Below are 18,091 nucleotides of genomic sequence, written 5' to 3' on the forward strand. Positions count from 1 at the left end.
GAAACTGCGTGCAATCTATTATAGAAGAAATGTTTTATTTAATTTTCTAGTTTAATAGTGCGCACAAACTAAATGGGCTTCGGTTTTCTCATGCATCCATTTCTTTAAAAAGAATTAAAACAACCTTTTTAAGGGTACATTTTTAACTTTGTGAAGCCTTTAAAGTTCCGTTTGTTATTGTTCCGGATGTGTTTAAGGTGCCTGAAGGCAGCCTACGTCATACAAATGGCGGACGTTGTAAACAGAGACAGCAGCTTCTCGGAGGCCAAAGTGAAACATCCTTTTTTAAGATGAATAACGTAGAGTGTGAGCGGCTAGATAGTCTGGAGGGCTGGGTGGCAGTTAAGAGTAACATATTTGAGGAAACTGAGACGTTTAAGCTCGGGTTCATTGTACAATGGAACGTCATCGAGTGTAAATTCGCCGTCACCTGCCACAACCGGACGTTACAAAGGCAGAAACGCAAAGCTGAAGTCACCGTTGGCGACCCTCAGATGAGCTGGGCTGGACTTTTCTCCGTGAACGACTTGAAACAAATCCATCAACAGTTTACATGCGTGGCAGACGTCTTGGTAACCTGCTTCCCGGATTTGTCGGAGTTCGAGGGGGGCAACATTTGGGACTTGCTCTTCCTAACTCGGAGGTCAGGTCCTGACGACGACGATGAGAGGGATTTTGACACACCGTGTAGGAAACTGGAAAAGTACTTCAGCACAGCCATTGACGTCTGCGGGAGAAAAATCGTCCTCGATACATTATTCACACAGAATGAGCGGGATGTGGAGGAGTACTTTGAAAATCTACAGGAGTTCAGAAGGAAGACCATGCAGGAGGAGATGGCGAGGGCCAAGGGTCACCTGAGACAGGTGAGGAGTGTGACAGGCGTGGAGTAGGGCAGAGTGGTATCTAATTACGCGCACGTGCTCATATCCTGTTTACAGCTGCGCGAGTCATCATGGGTACTATGTAAACACGGGTCTGCGAGGTTATTAGACGCACCTCGCTTAAATTGAGGCATTGTAATACACCTGTTTTTGAGTGTTGATTCATCTTTACTGTAATTTTGGAGGCTTTAGTTTGTGGCAATATTGCTGAGAGTTGTGTCTAATATCCTGTCAATACCATACATAAATGTGTGTGGACTACATATTAGAGAAACCTCTCTGTATATAGCAACAAAGAATGTACTTATATCAATGAGGATAGACTTACCTGAATATGGCACATACAGTTCTTAATTAATTACCACTGCTTATCTTTGATACACTTTAAATAGATGTTGACAAGGTACACAAATATTTTTAAAGGGGCTGTTTCACTCGAATAAAAAAAGGTTGAGGGTTTAATACAGCTTAGCAAACATCTTTAAGCTCTTTATTTCTCTTTCTTGTTTTGAATGTTACCCTGTAGGACTAGCACCACATAGTGGTGTTACAAGTCTAAATGCAGAACTACTATGACACAGCAAACCTTTGCTGTTTGTGTAATTCAATCAAAGCTCAAATGTTGCAACATCACCAGCACTGATTTCTTTGTCACCTAGTGAGTTTCACAAGAGCACAGAAAGGTTACTTTTAGTCTCTTCATTTGCTTTTTACACAATAAATAACATGTTTTAAATGTAATGAAATAAAAAGTGACATAGGAAATTCCCACTCTATACAGGTCACACTTTGTCGAGACTGTCAGAGAGCAGATTTTAGACCATAAACCTCATATTGTTCCCATCAAATACACTGTGCAGGTTAGCGTGAAATCACATAATATAGGAAATTATTAACCTATCTCTCAAGCCTATTTCCTCAACTCTTCCTATTAGGCATGACATAATAGAATATCTTCATGACACGATTATCCTGGCCAAAATATTCACATTAGTATATTTATGGTAAAACCCTTAAAATGACACTAAATCATCATACTTTAATTCTTATTTTCTTTACCTATATTGTTAATAAATACATGTTAATAAATACATAATGTAATCATAAAGCTCCCCCTTTAGTTATTTAGCGATACATTAAAAAAAGATGATTATGGAGCTGTATTGTTCCAAGCAAGGCAGCTTTTTCAGTTCACTCATTAGCATATTCATGATTATCCTGATTAGGGAAATGTACCATCAGATCTTAATTGTTTACTATCATGATCTGCAATTAAATCCCTATCTTCTCAACCCTAATTCTTAACACATAGATTTACCATTCTGTCCTTTATATAACAGCATATTAGCTGACCGAGGTGCAGACAAGGTCAGTGGTCTAAAGGTGTTACACTTTAACCCTTGATAAGAAATGGTTGTTGACACGCTAACTTGTGATTTTACGGTTCAACCTTCACCTCTCTCTGTTATGAAAGTTGTGTTCTGATTGAACAAACACAGTCTGTTGGTTGAAATTGGTATGAAAAACAGCTCGCTCAGAGATTTCTGTGTTTTTGAGATGTGAAAATTCAAAGACGAGGCTGTGAACTCAGATTAAACTCATGTTGTGTTATTTATGTCCTCCATATTTACAGCTGCTGCAGAGTCATGGCAGTACAGACCGAATGGTTGCGTTGCTCAGCATCTACGAGGAGGAGGACGAGGCCTACCAGGACCTGGTCACTGTGGCCACCACCTTCTTCCAGTATCTGCTGCAGCCTTTCAGGGACATGAGAGAGCTGGCCTGCCTCTACAAGATGGAGATCCTGGTACATAAATACAGGCATATATTAAGAAGCTGTGCATAATATAAAGTGGGATTTTATTTCCTCTCTTAACTTTTCTCTCTAGACTTACACTAAAAGCCAAATTTATATGTTTGTTGGTTAAGTCAGCCGTCTGCATTTAATCACTGAATCTAAAGTTGTCCACTTTTTGCTCGCCGTGATTCTCCACAGAAGTGTTTGGAGTTTGAGGACTTGGGTCCTAAGAGAATTGCAGCTCTGCAGAAGGAGGCAGAGGAGTGGAAAATGAAAGCAGAAGATGCAGTCGCCTCAATTCAGGACATCACTGTCACCTACTTTGCACAGACTTCAAAGGCTCTGGCTGGTATAAGTTGTTGTGTTCATTTCTCTAATATGTTTATGGATGCATTCTTTGGTGCACACAGGAAACAAACAACATTTTAATCTAATAATTAAGTGAGGAAAAGATTAAACATGCAATACACATATTCAGATGAATCTAAAAGCACATGGACCACTTACTACAGATATATACATAAAGAAAAAACAATATACCAGACTCTGTGTGAAGAATTTATTATCAAAGCAAGCATTTCAAAGCCTTGTCAGAGGGAGAAAATAAGGGAATTGTGAAGGATATCACAGCGGTTTCTTCAATTAAATTGAAGAAATGATGGCGCTTTGTTGATCACAGCAACATCCACAAGCATTTGTATGGCTGCTCTTGCCTAACAGTGTATATGTCTGGCAATGTCTGTTTCCTGATTGTTGAAAAAGTAAACTAAACCACTCGCATAACAGTATTTAATGACCTATATATGTGCTTTGTGTGATGTGGACATAACAGACCCTTTATGCATATGCAGGTATGTTAAAGCAGATGGAGGAGGATAAGTGTCGTTTTGGAGCTGCTGCCTGGGCGTCTGCAGCTCCCAGACTGGAGAAACTGCGCTTCCTGTTGGCAAAGGAAACCCTGCAGCACATGAGAACTACAGAGATGTGCCTTAACCGCAAGAAAGACGGCATCAGAGAAAGGGTGTGTGTCTTACTTTTTTTTTTTTTGGATTAAACATAAAATAACCTTTTTTTTTTACTTGCTCTGTTTTAGTCAGCACATCCCATAATGTCTTTTGGTCCCAGTTGTAAGGCTTTAGTTGTCATTCAGGTCTGTATTTCTTAGTGCCAAGGCCAACACTGCTTTTGTAGTGGATGTAAGTCTGTAGAGATGTGACACGGTGCCCACATGTTCTATTTTATGTTTCACTTGGTATTCCAGTCTGATCTGAATCTCTGGCTGCTATAGTCCTTTGATCTATTTATAAAGCGTCTACAAAAACACAGAGAATCCCCTCGATACACCCCCAAAAAACCCGCAGTCATGAATAAGCTAGTGCGTCCGTTTGTATGTACGTACTCAAAACGTTCCAGCTATACGCATATCTGTGAATACAGATGTCAGGATCACAGTGCTTCTGGTAAAGCTGCAGCGAAGCACTTGCTGCTTTAGAGAGTCATGCTGTGCGTTCGAGCTTTTTGGAGGACGACAGAGAACACCTTCAGCGCTTCCACCTGCATGTGGTTGCATTATTCATCCGATTAAGCTCTTTAAAAAACAGGTATCAGGAAGCTGAAAGTATCTACCACTGTGAAATCTGCATTAGTCCTTACACAGACAGCTCAGTGTGTGTGTGTGTGTGTGTTTATAATAGGATCAGTAAGCTACACCTACGCATAAAGCCTGCACATGACACAGCTTGAGGCCTTTACATTTGGTGTATTTGCATAGTGTGTTTATAATAATCAGTATATTATTAAAAATCAATTCACTCTGTTCTGCTTCTGTGTCACATCCAGGCAGTGTGAATTGTGGTTAAATCATTTAAGGCATTTAAGGACACCCATATACTTTAAATGCATCAGCTCTTTCACTACATATCGTGCATACCTAACATTACTGTCTGACCTTGCAGGTAGCTTTTGGTTTCAGCTCATTTCATCACAGTTTGAAAGCCAACTCGCAGAGATTAAAACTTGAGAAAGGTTATCTGACGCAGACTCTCGGATTGATTCTTAAGTCAAATAATTTATTTTTTTTCTCCTGGTGATGTAGTTGAGAGCAAAGTCTGTTTTAAAAGCGCCTTCTTATCATGTTCAAGGACTCTCCCAGGTCCTGAATTTACGTCAGCTGTCAGAAAGCATAGAAAAATCCAACACAGGAGGCAAACGTTAAGAGTAATAATATGATGAAAAGAATAACATGGAGGGTTTTCGTTTACTAAATAGCAGTTGCTGTGCTCAGTTTAGACTGTAATATGCTATATATATCCTTTAGACTTAGTATTTCTCTGCTGTGTTTGGTGCAGATGGGCAGCCTGACTGGAAAAGTCAAGAGCCACAAAGCTGATCCTGGGTCTGCGTCTGATGCAGGCCAGCAGCAGGACACGGTGGACCAGCTGGAGCTGCAGTTCTATGAAACCCAGCTAGAGCTGTACGACACCAAGTTTGAGATCCTGAAGCACGAGGAGCAGCTGCTCGTGGCTCAGATAACTACCCTGCGGCGGCAGATTAAAGGTACACAACACATGCAGCGACGATAGATGTGCACTCCGCTTCTGCTTTATGAAGGGAGGGAGTATATTACCTTTTTATACACTGTGAAAAGACGGTGTCCAGGCCACTATGAAGCACTCAAGCAGCATTAATTTGTAGATGTATAAAGCATCTGAAATCATAATACCAGAATCTTTAAGTATAAAATATCGAAGCGTGGAGAAAAGGTTTTTCAAGTCAAGGTTGCATCCCACTGTGAAACTGTAATTGGCCTCTAAAGCTTTTCACACCATCTTTGCCTGTATTTGAATTACTGCAGTAATACAGTAAATGACTGCACAAAGAGTGAGACAAGAACAAGGTTATGCTTTCCAGTGTGAAAGCTGTGCAATAAATATTAGCTTACCTAGAGGGTGAGTTCACCAAAGCCACAATTTAGCCCATGTTTGTTTACATTTGTGGCACATTTCACATAATTCAAAGTATGTGCCTAATAAGCTATGAGCAGTTCCTGTTTACTGAGAATGATCACTGCATTACTTTGATGCCAAAGAAAATGTTTAAGTGTGAAGATTCTGCAGCAGTGTCTGGTTTCTCTAGGTCTATTTTAGTGCCTGTTGTTGTGGGTTTTTGGAAGTTTCTTTGCAACAGAGATCAGAGTTAATGATATATTCAGAAGGTTTAAGTCAAGCTAAATGTAATAAATGAATGTATATTCTCTTTGTTCAGAGTTGAGTGAGTTATCTTACTATTTTTAAAATAGTAAGATACTGACATAAAGTAGCAGTATCCCTTAATTGGCTCCTTAACGAGAATCAGAATCCGGATTATTGCCAAGTAGGTTTTCACATACAAGGAATTTGACTTGGTGTGTAGGTGCAGAACAATAAACACAGAGGTATAATTTAAAAAAATAAGTAGGTAGCTCGGAGCAGCAGCATACACCATAACCGTGGTGTTAAGCAGCCAAATCATCAGAAAAATGTGTTTTGATTTCTTTAGTTTGAATTTGGTGAACTGGCCCTTTTTAAACGCTTGTGTTTTTAAAGTAGTCTCTTTTTTTGGACATGTATACATGTGATTTCTCTGTATTGTGACTCCAATGATCCGTCCACCTAATTTAAGCAATACTAGAAACGTTACAATATAAGGCAACACTACATCACACTTAGCATACAGTAGAATCAGCACCATTCCAACACTGCTTCAGCTTTAATGTTGGCACCCCGTGTGCAGAGGCTTTTGTCTGTGACGCAGCGATCGCGGGTTCGACTCCCACCCTCGGCCCTTTGCTGTATGTTGTCCCCCACTCTCTTCTCACCATATTTTCTGTCTCTCTTCAGCTGTCATACAAATAAAGATTTTTTTTAATAATCTTAAAATATAGATATAAATAAATAAATATATCAGGTCATACTGAGTTCTTACAGGCCGATGTTATTGGATTATGATGTGCAGGGTTTACTTTGGGGAAATAGTTTTTGCATGTAAATATTTCCTTAATTGCTCCTCCTGGGACCTGATTGATGTTTGCTTCTAAGTGTGTCTGTGTGTGTGTGTGTGGTGACTCTGGCTGGGTTTGTGTATCCTCACCTTGGCCGGTTTCAGGTTTATTTCCTCCCCCTTCAGATGCACGAAGGTGTCTTTTACCAGATGCTGCTGAGTAAAGAAAGAGAGAGGACAGAGTGAAATGTGAGATAAGCAAATTCAAAGAAGGCTGCTGAGTTTATGGAGCCTTTCAAGAGAATTCAAAGTTTATACTATGAGCAAAATAATCCTCAAAAGGCAAGGACATTTCTTTGGCTCTTACCCAGTTTATATGCAGCTGGTCTGGTACCTACCGTACTGCTGAAAAATACCTTGACTTACCTGGGTCTTATCATGCAAAAACTGGCCCAAGAGTTGATATATATTCAGGCAGAAATACATTAAACATGCTTCTCAAAACCTTATAATCCAACTGTTTGTTCTATTGACATGTCACTTTAGGATGAACTGAAACAGGGAAATTACTTTTTTACTGATCGGACTGTGTTTGTGTTTCAGAGCTGAAGGAGGAGGTGGTGTATTACGATGTGTGCGAGGATCCAGAGGAGCTGCAGAGCATGTTCCAAACAAGTATTCACCCAGCGGACTCTCCGGCTGTCAGTCAGCTCAAAAGACGCCTGCAAAACCTGGAGACCAAGAGAGGCAACATCTGCGCCCGGCGAGCTTATCTGCGCAACAAAAAGGTGCGAGGGCGAGAACCATCGACCTTTGTTTTTCTTCAGGAGAAATTCTTCTGCTCCAGGAAAAGTTATTTTTTTAGGGCCATCTTTTTTTGAGGGGAAACATATTGATCAGTGAATAGTAGACTGCATATAGTTACAGTGAGGATAACTTACTTCTTCCAGTCTTACAATGAGGTCATCTTTTTGACTATTTCCCACAAAAACAGCTTTTTGAAGACGTCACTTTGCCTCTGAAAAAAGATTGATACTTTTCTGCTGTTAAGGGATAATTTATAGATCAAACAAGTAATCTTTTAATAATGAAAAACTATTAACAAAATTATCAATGATGAAAAATATTTGTTAGTTAAAACCCCTGAAAGAACATGTAGGGATTCTCCTCCCTCTCTATCTCCTTCTGCTCTCTAATTGCTGGGTTTTTAGTATTTTTGAGTTTGGACTATTGAGTTTTATTTTTAGCTGACAGAGTAATTTAAGCACAGTTGGTGCAGTTGGCATTGTCTCCCACTGCTGGCTGAATGCTAATTTTATCTGATTAAAAAGGATTTTATTGCTCAGAACAAAGTGAGAGGAGTCTCCTGATTCGAGGCTCCAAAAATCACCGGCAGTAATCTCCAGGGAAAAAGGATCACATGCATTAAAATTTAACAGTGCAGTAAAAAAAAAAACATTTAGAAATTTAAAAACTGCTATCCCAATTAACTGAGATGTTTTCTGCCCCTCATTAGCCGCTTCACTGGCATTTTATAAACTCTGAAGGACCCTGAAAGCACCCACTAACTTCTCACTATAGTGTGTTCAAGACCAACCACAGTTATGTTTTTGTTTTGTGTGCGTTTCCAGGATCAGTGCATGGAGGCCAACGAGCAGAAGCAGCTGCCAGCCAAGCAGAGCTCCCTCTTCTTAAACCAGCACCATCAGATCCAAATGGTACGTCACCACTGCAACGAGACGTCCCACAGAGATGCTCCTGCACCACAAAGACTTAGACTTAGACTTAGACTTAGACTCAACTTTATTGATCCCTTTGGGATGACTCCCTCTGGGAAATTCAGTCTCCAGCAGCTTATACAGTACAATACAATAGGAAAGAATCAGCACACAGAGGGTAAAAAAATAAGGATCAAAATATATATATCTATCGATATATATATATATATATAAAAAAGTACAAAATTAGATAACAAGTGGGTAATAGTTCAATTAAACTAAATTAGGTTATTGCACTGTGGTGAGAGATTATTGCACATTGACAGATTTTTATTGCACATATGACCCTTTGAGAAATAAATAAATATTACTATTGAATAAAAGAAGTTAACTACTATTAACTTTGTGAGCTGAATTAGTGGCTACCGCTTGTGAGAGAGTCTGTCCCTGTTACCTCCAAATGACACCAAATGACACCAAATGACACTATGTCCATTTCTTTCCCCTCTGAAAATCCCTCACTGTCTCCCTCTGTTGTCCTGCAGAAGCGAGAGAAGAGGAAAGAGGAGGATCAGAGGAGGAAACTGTGGGTGGACCAGGAGCGGGAGAAGACCCTGAGCAGATTACGATCCTTCAGAGAGGTCAGGCTCTCTCTCTTATTGTCTCTGCTCTTCTTCCCCCTGCAGCCTCTGCTCTGCTTCTGAAAACCCCCAGACGCTCCTGAGTGATACCCCCTTTTTGATCAGGAAATGCTTTCTGAGCAACATATTTAATCACTTATCAGTTAATGCTTCTTTCATTTAAGAAACATGGCTAAATTGAAACCTGTTGTCTCACATGCTGAGCTGGAGATGCTCATTCATGCTTTTATTTCTTCCCGGCTTGATTACTGCAATTCCCTTTTTCACCTGCCTCAATAAATCCTCCCTTGCGCGTCTACAACTGATCCAAAATGCTGCCGCTAGGCTGCTGACTCAGACCAGCCGAGCAACTCACATCACACCCATCCTATTCTCTCTACACTGGCTCCCAATAAAATTCTGAATTCAATTTAAAATCCTTCTTTTCGTCCATAAAGCCCCGCACAACCAAGCACCCAAACACATTGCTGACCAGCTCCATCCATATATCCCCAGTAGATCCCTCGGGTCCTCTGACCAGGGTCTACTTGTTGTTCCTCGTGCACGACTGAGGACAAAAGGTGGCCGCGCCTTCCAATCTATTGCTCCGACACTTTGAAACATCCTTCTAACAAACCCTTCGGTTTGCGGTTTCATCTGATACTTTAAAGAGGTTTTATACAGAAGCACTTAAAGACATATTTTTTCAATTTGGCTTTTGACCATGTAACATAATTTTGTACAATTGAATTTTTCTATTCTGTGTTTTTTGTTCATTTTTTGATCGTTGTTGTTGTTATTGTCCTGTGATTTTTTTGTGAAGCACTTTGTGACATCACTCTGTGAAAGGTGCTATAACAAATAAACTTTACTTACTTATTTACTTATTCCACAGTTCACCTCAAAATTCAATTTAAGAACACTCGACTGTTAAACTGTTTCGGCCACTAAAGAAAATCTACAAATAAGTTGCTAAATTGATTCTTGAATAGTCAGCATCCAATCGTATCACACACACACACCTATTAGCTGTGAGTAGCTTTGGATCGTGTCACATGACCTTCCACAGCAGGTAAAGCTGAGCACTTTAGTGGTTCTCGTCATGCTGTCTTAAAAGTCAAGATTGTAATGGTCCTAAATGAGTTTAATAATTGATTTAAGTATATATTAATAAATCAGTCACATGTGCATTAACAGACTTAAATATTTAAAAACTATGAAGCTGATTGCCATGAAATTTAGTACAGACATGAATGTGGCCCCCAGGAGGACCCTGCTGTATTTTAATGATCCCCCGACTTGAGCTGTAGCGCCACCATTATGTCAAAACAAACAGCAGTTTTTCCAATACTTCTGTTATTATGCTATATGCATTAAAGTTAGTTGTACTAATTCATTATTGCTAATTAAATGTTGTTAAGCTAACATGCTAAATTACCATTGTAAACATGTGAAACATTAAACCAGCTAACTATCAGCATTGTCATTATGAGCACTTTATGCTAACATTAGCATTTAGCTTATTCAGTCCTGTGCCAAAGAGCAGCCTCACAGAGCTGCTAGCATGACTCTTAATCTATGTTGTCAGTTTTGTCACAGCCTGTGAGGCTACAGTTAGTTTATGTTTGTCGTTACTTTAGACTGGACATGGATTCTGATGCTTTCTAGCAATCAGTAAGGAACTTATTTTGGGGCAGATTGTAGCTCAGTCTGTAGGGACTTGGATTGGGAACCAGAGGAGGCCGGTTCAAGTCTCCATACAGACCAAGCATGGAAACTGGGACTGGCTGCTGGAGAGGTGTCCTTGAGCAAGGCACCGAATCCCCCACTGTTCAGGGTGCACATCCATGTGCAGTCCCCTTACTCTGACACCTCTCCATTATTGCATGTTCATAGAGTCCTGTTTGTGCATGTGTGTATTTTGGGCCTATGTGTGCAGCATGTTTCTAATAGAGTGAAAACATTGAATTTCCCCCGGGGATTAATAAAGTATGTCTTCTTCTTCTTCTTCTTCTTCTTTCTTTGCAGACATCTCTTAAGTTTTAATGCTGCAAACTGGTTTAATAAATCTGCTAGTAGCTACTAATAACGAAGAACTTAATTTGTTAATAACCTTTGTGACAAACTGACAAACCGTCCAGCATCTGAGGCTCTCGTGTTAAGGCTGTTTTGCCACCCAATCATTTTTATGGATTGTTTCTGTTTTCTCTTAATATATATTACAAGATCATCCTACTCGAGCATATTAGGCGGATTAAAATGTGTGTGTTTTGTACACATACCCCTCTGTCACATCAGTTTAATCTCAAGTCTCTGTGGGACCTTTTTAAAGCAGGAGAATTAGATTAGACTGCTGTGTGGGCGTCGTCTTGTGTCTTTGCCGTCTCTCTCACAACATCAGACAAGATAATGTCCTTATTTCTGAAAGCACTTTGTCCTTTCTCTTTTCCAGAAGCGACAGGGCCAGTTCATCCTGAAGACTCCTCAGTCCAGGCTGTCTCCTTCAGAACCGTGTCCCTCCCAGCCGCTGTCAATCATCAGCCTCGGCCCCTCTGAGGGACCCCCCTCCATCCGTCCTGCACCGAGACGCAATAAAACACCCAAGAAACAGCCACCCAAAGACATCCCTGTCCAGATCTACTCTGCACCGCCACCAACAACCTGCCCTACTGCACCTCCTCCTCCTCCCCCACCACCACCACCACCACCACCCCCTCCTCCACCACCACTGCTGCCTGCAGTACCTCCTCCCCCTGTCAGAGCTTCACCTTCCTCTGAGGACACCCCCATGCCTCTCAGTGAAAAGGAGGCCCCCCCTTTTCCAGCCAAGAACACGCTCAAACAAAATATAGGTGAGAGTGAAAAAATACACAAAGAATAATCCTGCTTTTAGTGTGTCTGTAATAAATAGACATCCAACTGTTGGATTCTGAAGGAACATTTTGATGTACATCCATTGGAGAAATATAACACAGATGGAGCTGGTTGAATGAATTTGTTCAACTGCAGGGAAGGTTGTGTCTGTTTGTAGCACAGAAAGGTGTGTGTGTCTTTGTGTGTCTGTACACGGTGTTCTCTCCTGAATTCCCAACTTCCCCCGTGAGACCAGAGGAAGCATTTTACATCAGTTATGGTCCAAAAGGCTTTTATTATTTTATTTTTGCTTTTGTCAAATGGAGGTCGCTCTAGATGAAGCTTTTTTTTTTTAATCTGATTTGAAATTGTGACCAGTGACAACCTGGTAAAGCTCTGTGCGGGCTGCTTCCTTCGTTAACTTTTTCAATGCCTTACTTTAAGAGCACCTCCTTCCATCATTTTGAAAGTGCCTCTTTTCCTTTATTCTTTATTGTCACTGCAGGAACTATGGATGAAGTGTTGGCCTCGTTGCAGCGTGGACAGATCCAGCTTCGAAAGGTCCCGACTCCGAGGATGGAGCCCCTTGCTGAGGACCCGAGGAGCTCTTTAATGTCTGCCATCAGACAGGGAGTCATGCTGAAGAAGGTGAGAAGCTCTACGAGAACAGAAAAGCATAGAGGCTGCTAAAGTCTGAAAGTATTTAGAGACAGATGAACATTTTATGTTTTTGGTCTTGTCATTTGGTTTGTTGTCAACAAAATATAGATTATTTACCATCCATGGGATATGGGAATGCACGAAGCAAGTGTGACATATAAAGATAGAATTGGTGGTTTTAAGGGTGTATGGGAATAACTGAAGGCAGATTTGGTTTGAAAGACAAATGACTCAAATATCCTCGGGGCTTTTGGGTAATTTATGTTGATTGCCATCTTAAAAGATGAATAACAAATGTTAGATGATTTACTTGTCAAACTTAGTTAACTAAAGTTTGTCTCTGTGTTAACGCTGTATTATGTTTTGTTTAATTTAGATATGTTGCACTTGATTTTAATAGATTTGTATTTGTTTATTTGACAGGGACAATGCACAGCTTCTTAGCTGTACCAGAGTTAGCTGTAAGCTAATTTTCATTTCACCTGGCCAGGAAACAGAGAATAAAAACACGCCATGTTCATAACAGGAAACCTCTGCAATATTTCATATATTTTTGTATCTGTAAAGGAAGAACACATTATCAAATCTAAATCTAAATGATAATTTCATCAAACTAGTTTTCTTTGCTCGCGCAGTCTGTGTCGGATCATCTATGCCTTCTCACAGCTGACATTTTGACCATAATAGGAAAAGTACTGCTGTACTATACAAGCCAATGAGCGAGCCTGCACCAGGGCGATGGAATTCAGCTATCATTAATTTTTATTATTTGTACCTGCTCTTTTCTACAGTGACGTCGTAAACATGCAGCTATAAAAACACACGGACCCTGTTTGTGTTTCAGCCCAACAGCTGTCTGTTCATCCAAAGCTTTTTCACTGTATAATATTTGATCAAAACATTTTGTGTCCGTACATAAAGGAAACTCCAGTCGAATCATGTCAGGCACGAGTGACTGTGACAGTTGAATATGTATAATAAGAATAATGGCTGTAATGTATTGGAGTTGTGCTTGCTGGCTCAGTGTCATGGCTAAAGGCCTCAGCTACATGGCACAGAGCTTTTGTTAATGTTGTTAGTTGCACTCCTGCTTTGTTCTATAATGATTGTCTGCTGTCTGTGAAAACAAGTTTAATTGATATTTTAACCGTAGATAATTTTCCCATCGGGAGGTAATGTGGATGAAAACTGGTTTTAAATTGACTCTCTTGGTGCTGCAGGTGGTTCCTGCACGTGCAGAAAGCCAGAACAGCGGAGACACAGAGCTGGAGCGCAGCATCAAAGCCGCCATGATGAGGATGAAGAAGGTGGCAGCCGACTCTGACGATGAGGACAGAGGAGACGATGAGACACACAGTATAGACTGGGACAGCTGAGAGCGCAGACACACACACACACACACAATGCTTACATTTACCCCTTTCCTTCACGGCTCTGAGCTACATCACTGCCAAATGTTCACCAAAAAGCTTCTTCTTTAAAAAGATCGTACCTCTTCTCATTGCAACATTGCAGTTTGACGAAGTTGAAACAGTAGTCATGTTTGCCTTTTTAAAAATAGCGCTGTGATATTATAAACAGCTTCAACTGTTCAAATGAGAATCAGGATTTACTGTCCTCTAAAGCAGTCCCAAACGGAGCCAATGAGGCGATGTGCTTCAGCGCTTATTAAAGGAAAAGCCAGGCAGTAGTGCTGTAGTACAAAGTGTGTTAATGACTGCTTTTCTTCCAACTGTGCGTCTGAAGGCCTTTATTGAGACTGTCACACAGCAGGGGAAGCCTGAGCTGCAGGCAGAGACAACTACACTACACGACTCCACTGTCACAAACTCTCTTCTCCCTGCATTGCTGAGTCGAAATTCAGCTGACTTCTATTGTTTTGAATGTAGCAACATTTGAGCAAATGTATTCTTAACCTGCTCTACCCCTGTAAGGGCTATTGTAGTTTCTGCATTTTATTACATAACAAAGGAACATTTATTTCCTGAGGTGCAGCAGTGTTAATTATTTACAGCCGACATGTCTGAAGTCTGCGTCATTGTTTGTGTTACAGGCTGTTGATGCACTGTCCTGTCGCTGTGGTTATTTTTGTGTCAGAAATGTGGGAATGTGCTAGGCTTAAATTAGGTGCAGTTTTTACATAATCTCTTTTATGACGCCATATCAAATGAAGTTACATACAAAAAAGGAATCTAGCATTATTTATAACTAAGTTGCTTGTAAATGTACACATCTTGCTCTCTTATCGTGGTTTTAAATCCTCCGAAAAGTTTTCAGACTCATTATTTAGGGCAAACTTGTGCACTTATTATCCTTGAACCTGTGACGCAGCACTCAACTTACTTGAACCTCCAAAAAGACGAGGTTAGGATTTATTATGTACAAAAATACTGTACTGTATGGCCAACAGTTTGTGGGAGAAATGATTAATTGCTGCACTTTGTTTTAAACCTTTAATTCTGCAAAGAAACGTGTTCCAGTTGTACGGCTGTGATTTCAAAATAAAAGACCACACGTTTAATCATGATGGTGGATTGTCCGTTATTTGTCTTTAATAATTCGTGCCATTCCCTGATCTCCACAGGTTAGCCGGACCGTAATAAAACCCCTGTTCTTTAAATGAGTCACATCATATAAGGCGGTGTCTTATCAACCTGTGCTGGTGGGACCCCGGTGAGTGTGATTGGGATTTGTTGCCCACATGGCGATGAGTCATGTTGTAACAGCCGTCGCTCTCGCACATCTCTCCCCTGCAGTGACAGATCAGACGTCCCCGGGCAGCTGTGATTGGGTTTATTCAGCTCTGTGTACTCAGAGATCAGCTGTTATCAGAGGTAGTTATGGCTGCTCTTAACGCTATAATGTTTGCAGGGCCGCCATCACTGTGCGTGTGTTTCAGTTATCAGTCTCATCCAGGTGATTCAGGTGCAATACAGGGTCACGCACCTTGGGGGACATACACATGGCGGGCATTTAGACGAACCCACAGGTCGAGCGTCAACATGAAATTCTGCAGCCTGTTACTATGGCAACAGGAAGTCTCAGTGGTAGTGGCCTCCAGTACCATGTCTCTCTTTCTGTGTCTCCCTCTCAGACACATGTACAGAGCAGCATAGTTTCTTAATGATGTTTCACCCACTCGCCCACTCATCACCAGACACACAATGATCCTCGCTGAGAGACTTAAAGAGACGGAGATGAACAGCAGAGAGAGACGCTGCTGCTGCATCAGTCTGAGTTTGATTGATTCTGATACGAGGCAACAAGTAAGAACTATTTTAGTTGGTGATATATAATGTTTCACATTTTTCATGTAATTTATTCATAATTTTGACTATAAACAGTCAGAAAAGTTAAGAGATTAAGGCCCATGTATTCTTTTTTTTTTTTAAGATTATTTTGGCATTTTGCCTTTATTAAATAGGAAAGCTGAAGAGAGACGGGAAATGTGGAAGTAGAGAGTCGGGGAAGACATGCACCAAATGGATCTGCAGACCGGGAGTCGAACCTGCGATCAGTGCGTCGAGGACTGTAGCCTTGGGGCCTCTAGACATGGGGCCCACGTATTCTTTTGTTTAAGAGTCAAACAAACACACTCTTAGAATCGCAGAAAAATAACAAACACTGAAATATAACTGTCTATAGACATGCTCACAGTTCTGTGAGGATGTGTGTAGAAAAGCAGTACTTTGTTGAATGCTAAAATTATCATGCTAAGTTGCTCATAATTCCAGTGTTAACAGGCTGATGTTGAGCTGATGTTATTAGCATTCTTTACTATGTTAGCCTGCATACACCTAAACAAGCTTTTTAGCGCTTAATTAACACAGGACAGTTAGAAACATGTATAAAGTTCATCAAACCACTAAAGTCATTAGAGTTTCTCCCTCTGGGGAACATGAATGTCTGAACTAAATTTAGTTGAAATCCATCCAGAAGTTTTTGAGTTTCTCATGTCTTAACCAAAATACTTAATCAACCAACATTGTCTTCCTAGAGCAGTGGTTCTCAAAGTGGGGTCCGCAAAATAATTATAATACCTTTCTAATAAATTATAAAAATGTGCTTTATCATTAAAAACTGCACATCAACAGATGAGGACCATTTGTGTCAATGAAGCATATTGTGTCCATTCCTCCCACCACGTTAGCTTTGGGCCAGCTTTTTCAAGCTATTGGAAAAATGTGAGTGTTAACATCTGACATTGATTTGAGGACACTGGATCACATGACATGGAAGCTATTGAAAAAAAAAACATTTTTATCAACAAATATTAAGGGGGGTCCAAGGGGGTCCTTGGAAAATATTCTCCCGTTTCAGGTGCCTGGCCCCAAAAAGTTTGAGAACCCTGCCCTAGAGTGAAGTAAAATGTCCGAAACGCCGACAGATCCAGAGCCTACTGTAACATTATTTTTTCTGTGAACAAATGCCCCAAATAACTCCCCATAAAGTTTTCAGAAGTGACACATCACTTCTTAAATTATTCATTTAGATCGTTTTAACAAAATGTCCTTTCTGCCAATGAAAAAGAAAATATCACAGCTCAGAGTGATGGCTTCACATTGCTCTGTCGGTCCAAGTTGCACTTAAAAGATGTTCAGTTTCCTGTTATAAAAAGTGACTCAAACTGTTTTATCATTAAAATTGTAGTTGTTTAAAATGAAGCAGCTTCTTAATCGCTGGCAACTTTGATTATTAACCAGTCAAATATGCAAAAATAATCTGTAGCTTTCCAGTTGTAAAATGTGTTACTCTTCTGTTTATATGATTTTAAATGTATTATATGTGGATATTCTGCTGCTGATTAGACAACAAGAAGCCATTTCAATACAGCCCACAGGCTCAGGAGACTTTTCTCTATTAGATAACTGAAATCGACCAGCATTTAATTTTCCATCAACTAAGTAAGCGTTAAATTAAATGATCATTTCAGCACCAAATTGAAGCTCATTCTGCGTATTGATTAGTTTTCTGATGGACCTGTGCCAAACAGCTGATCTCTGAAGGTAATAAAGACGATCAAAGTCTGCCCGAGAGAGCGCAGCAGAGAGACTCATTGGCTGAGAAAGATGACCGACTCTCTGGTGAAATTAAAAAAATAATTGTTGGAAGGTTGCACTGGATCCAAACGTCTCATTGTCAATCACACGCAGATATATTTACAAAAAAAATAAGTGTGTGGGATTAAGTTGCCTGGCAACATGTCGTCTGATCCACCCCTGCAGTTATTTCCTCGGCGCTGTGAGGACGATGGACTCTAAGTGTTGTTCCTTCCCACAAACAGGCTCATAATGTGTGTTTGCTTCATTTGTTCTGACCTGAGAGAAACTGATACGTGTCACTGGCTGTGATTAAATCCCACTTCCTGTGCTTTGCTTGTGTGTGTCTCTGTTTGGATTACAGCTATATTTAGTGTTATGTAAATCAACATCACAGAAAGAGACGTGCGGTGGCGGAGCTTTTGTGCCCGAGCCTCGACAGGATGCAGCTCTCGCGCTGTAGGTTCATTCCACCTTCTCATCCAGGAAAAAACCCTCAAGACTTCCATTGTGTCAGCAGATTTGGAAGCTTAAAAACCCA

At 40.5% G+C, this 18,091-nt stretch overlaps 1 protein-coding gene across 1 annotated transcript; it reads left to right on the top strand.

The window, feature by feature from the left end:
• The first annotated feature begins 235 nt into the window (after nucleotides 1-235).
• On the top strand, nucleotides 236-15,020 carry LOC138593003 (WASP homolog-associated protein with actin, membranes and microtubules). Its single transcript, XM_069663840.1, has 11 exons — nucleotides 236-866; nucleotides 2,518-2,691; nucleotides 2,881-3,031; nucleotides 3,534-3,703; nucleotides 5,031-5,238; nucleotides 7,264-7,448; nucleotides 8,292-8,378; nucleotides 8,924-9,019; nucleotides 11,451-11,850; nucleotides 12,357-12,499; nucleotides 13,732-15,020. The coding sequence occupies exons 1-11, from the start codon at nucleotides 291-293 to the stop codon at nucleotides 13,885-13,887; spliced, it is 2,346 nt and encodes a 781-aa protein (XP_069519941.1). The 5' UTR covers nucleotides 236-290; the 3' UTR covers nucleotides 13,888-15,020.
• The last annotated feature ends 3,071 nt before the right edge of the window (nucleotides 15,021-18,091 follow it).

Source organism: Semicossyphus pulcher, unplaced genomic scaffold (assembly GCF_022749685.1).
Source record: "Semicossyphus pulcher isolate SPU_LCO1_2020_fin unplaced genomic scaffold, fSemPul1.0.p SCAF_1, whole genome shotgun sequence".
Taxonomy (NCBI): domain Eukaryota; kingdom Metazoa; phylum Chordata; class Actinopteri; order Labriformes; family Labridae; genus Semicossyphus; species Semicossyphus pulcher.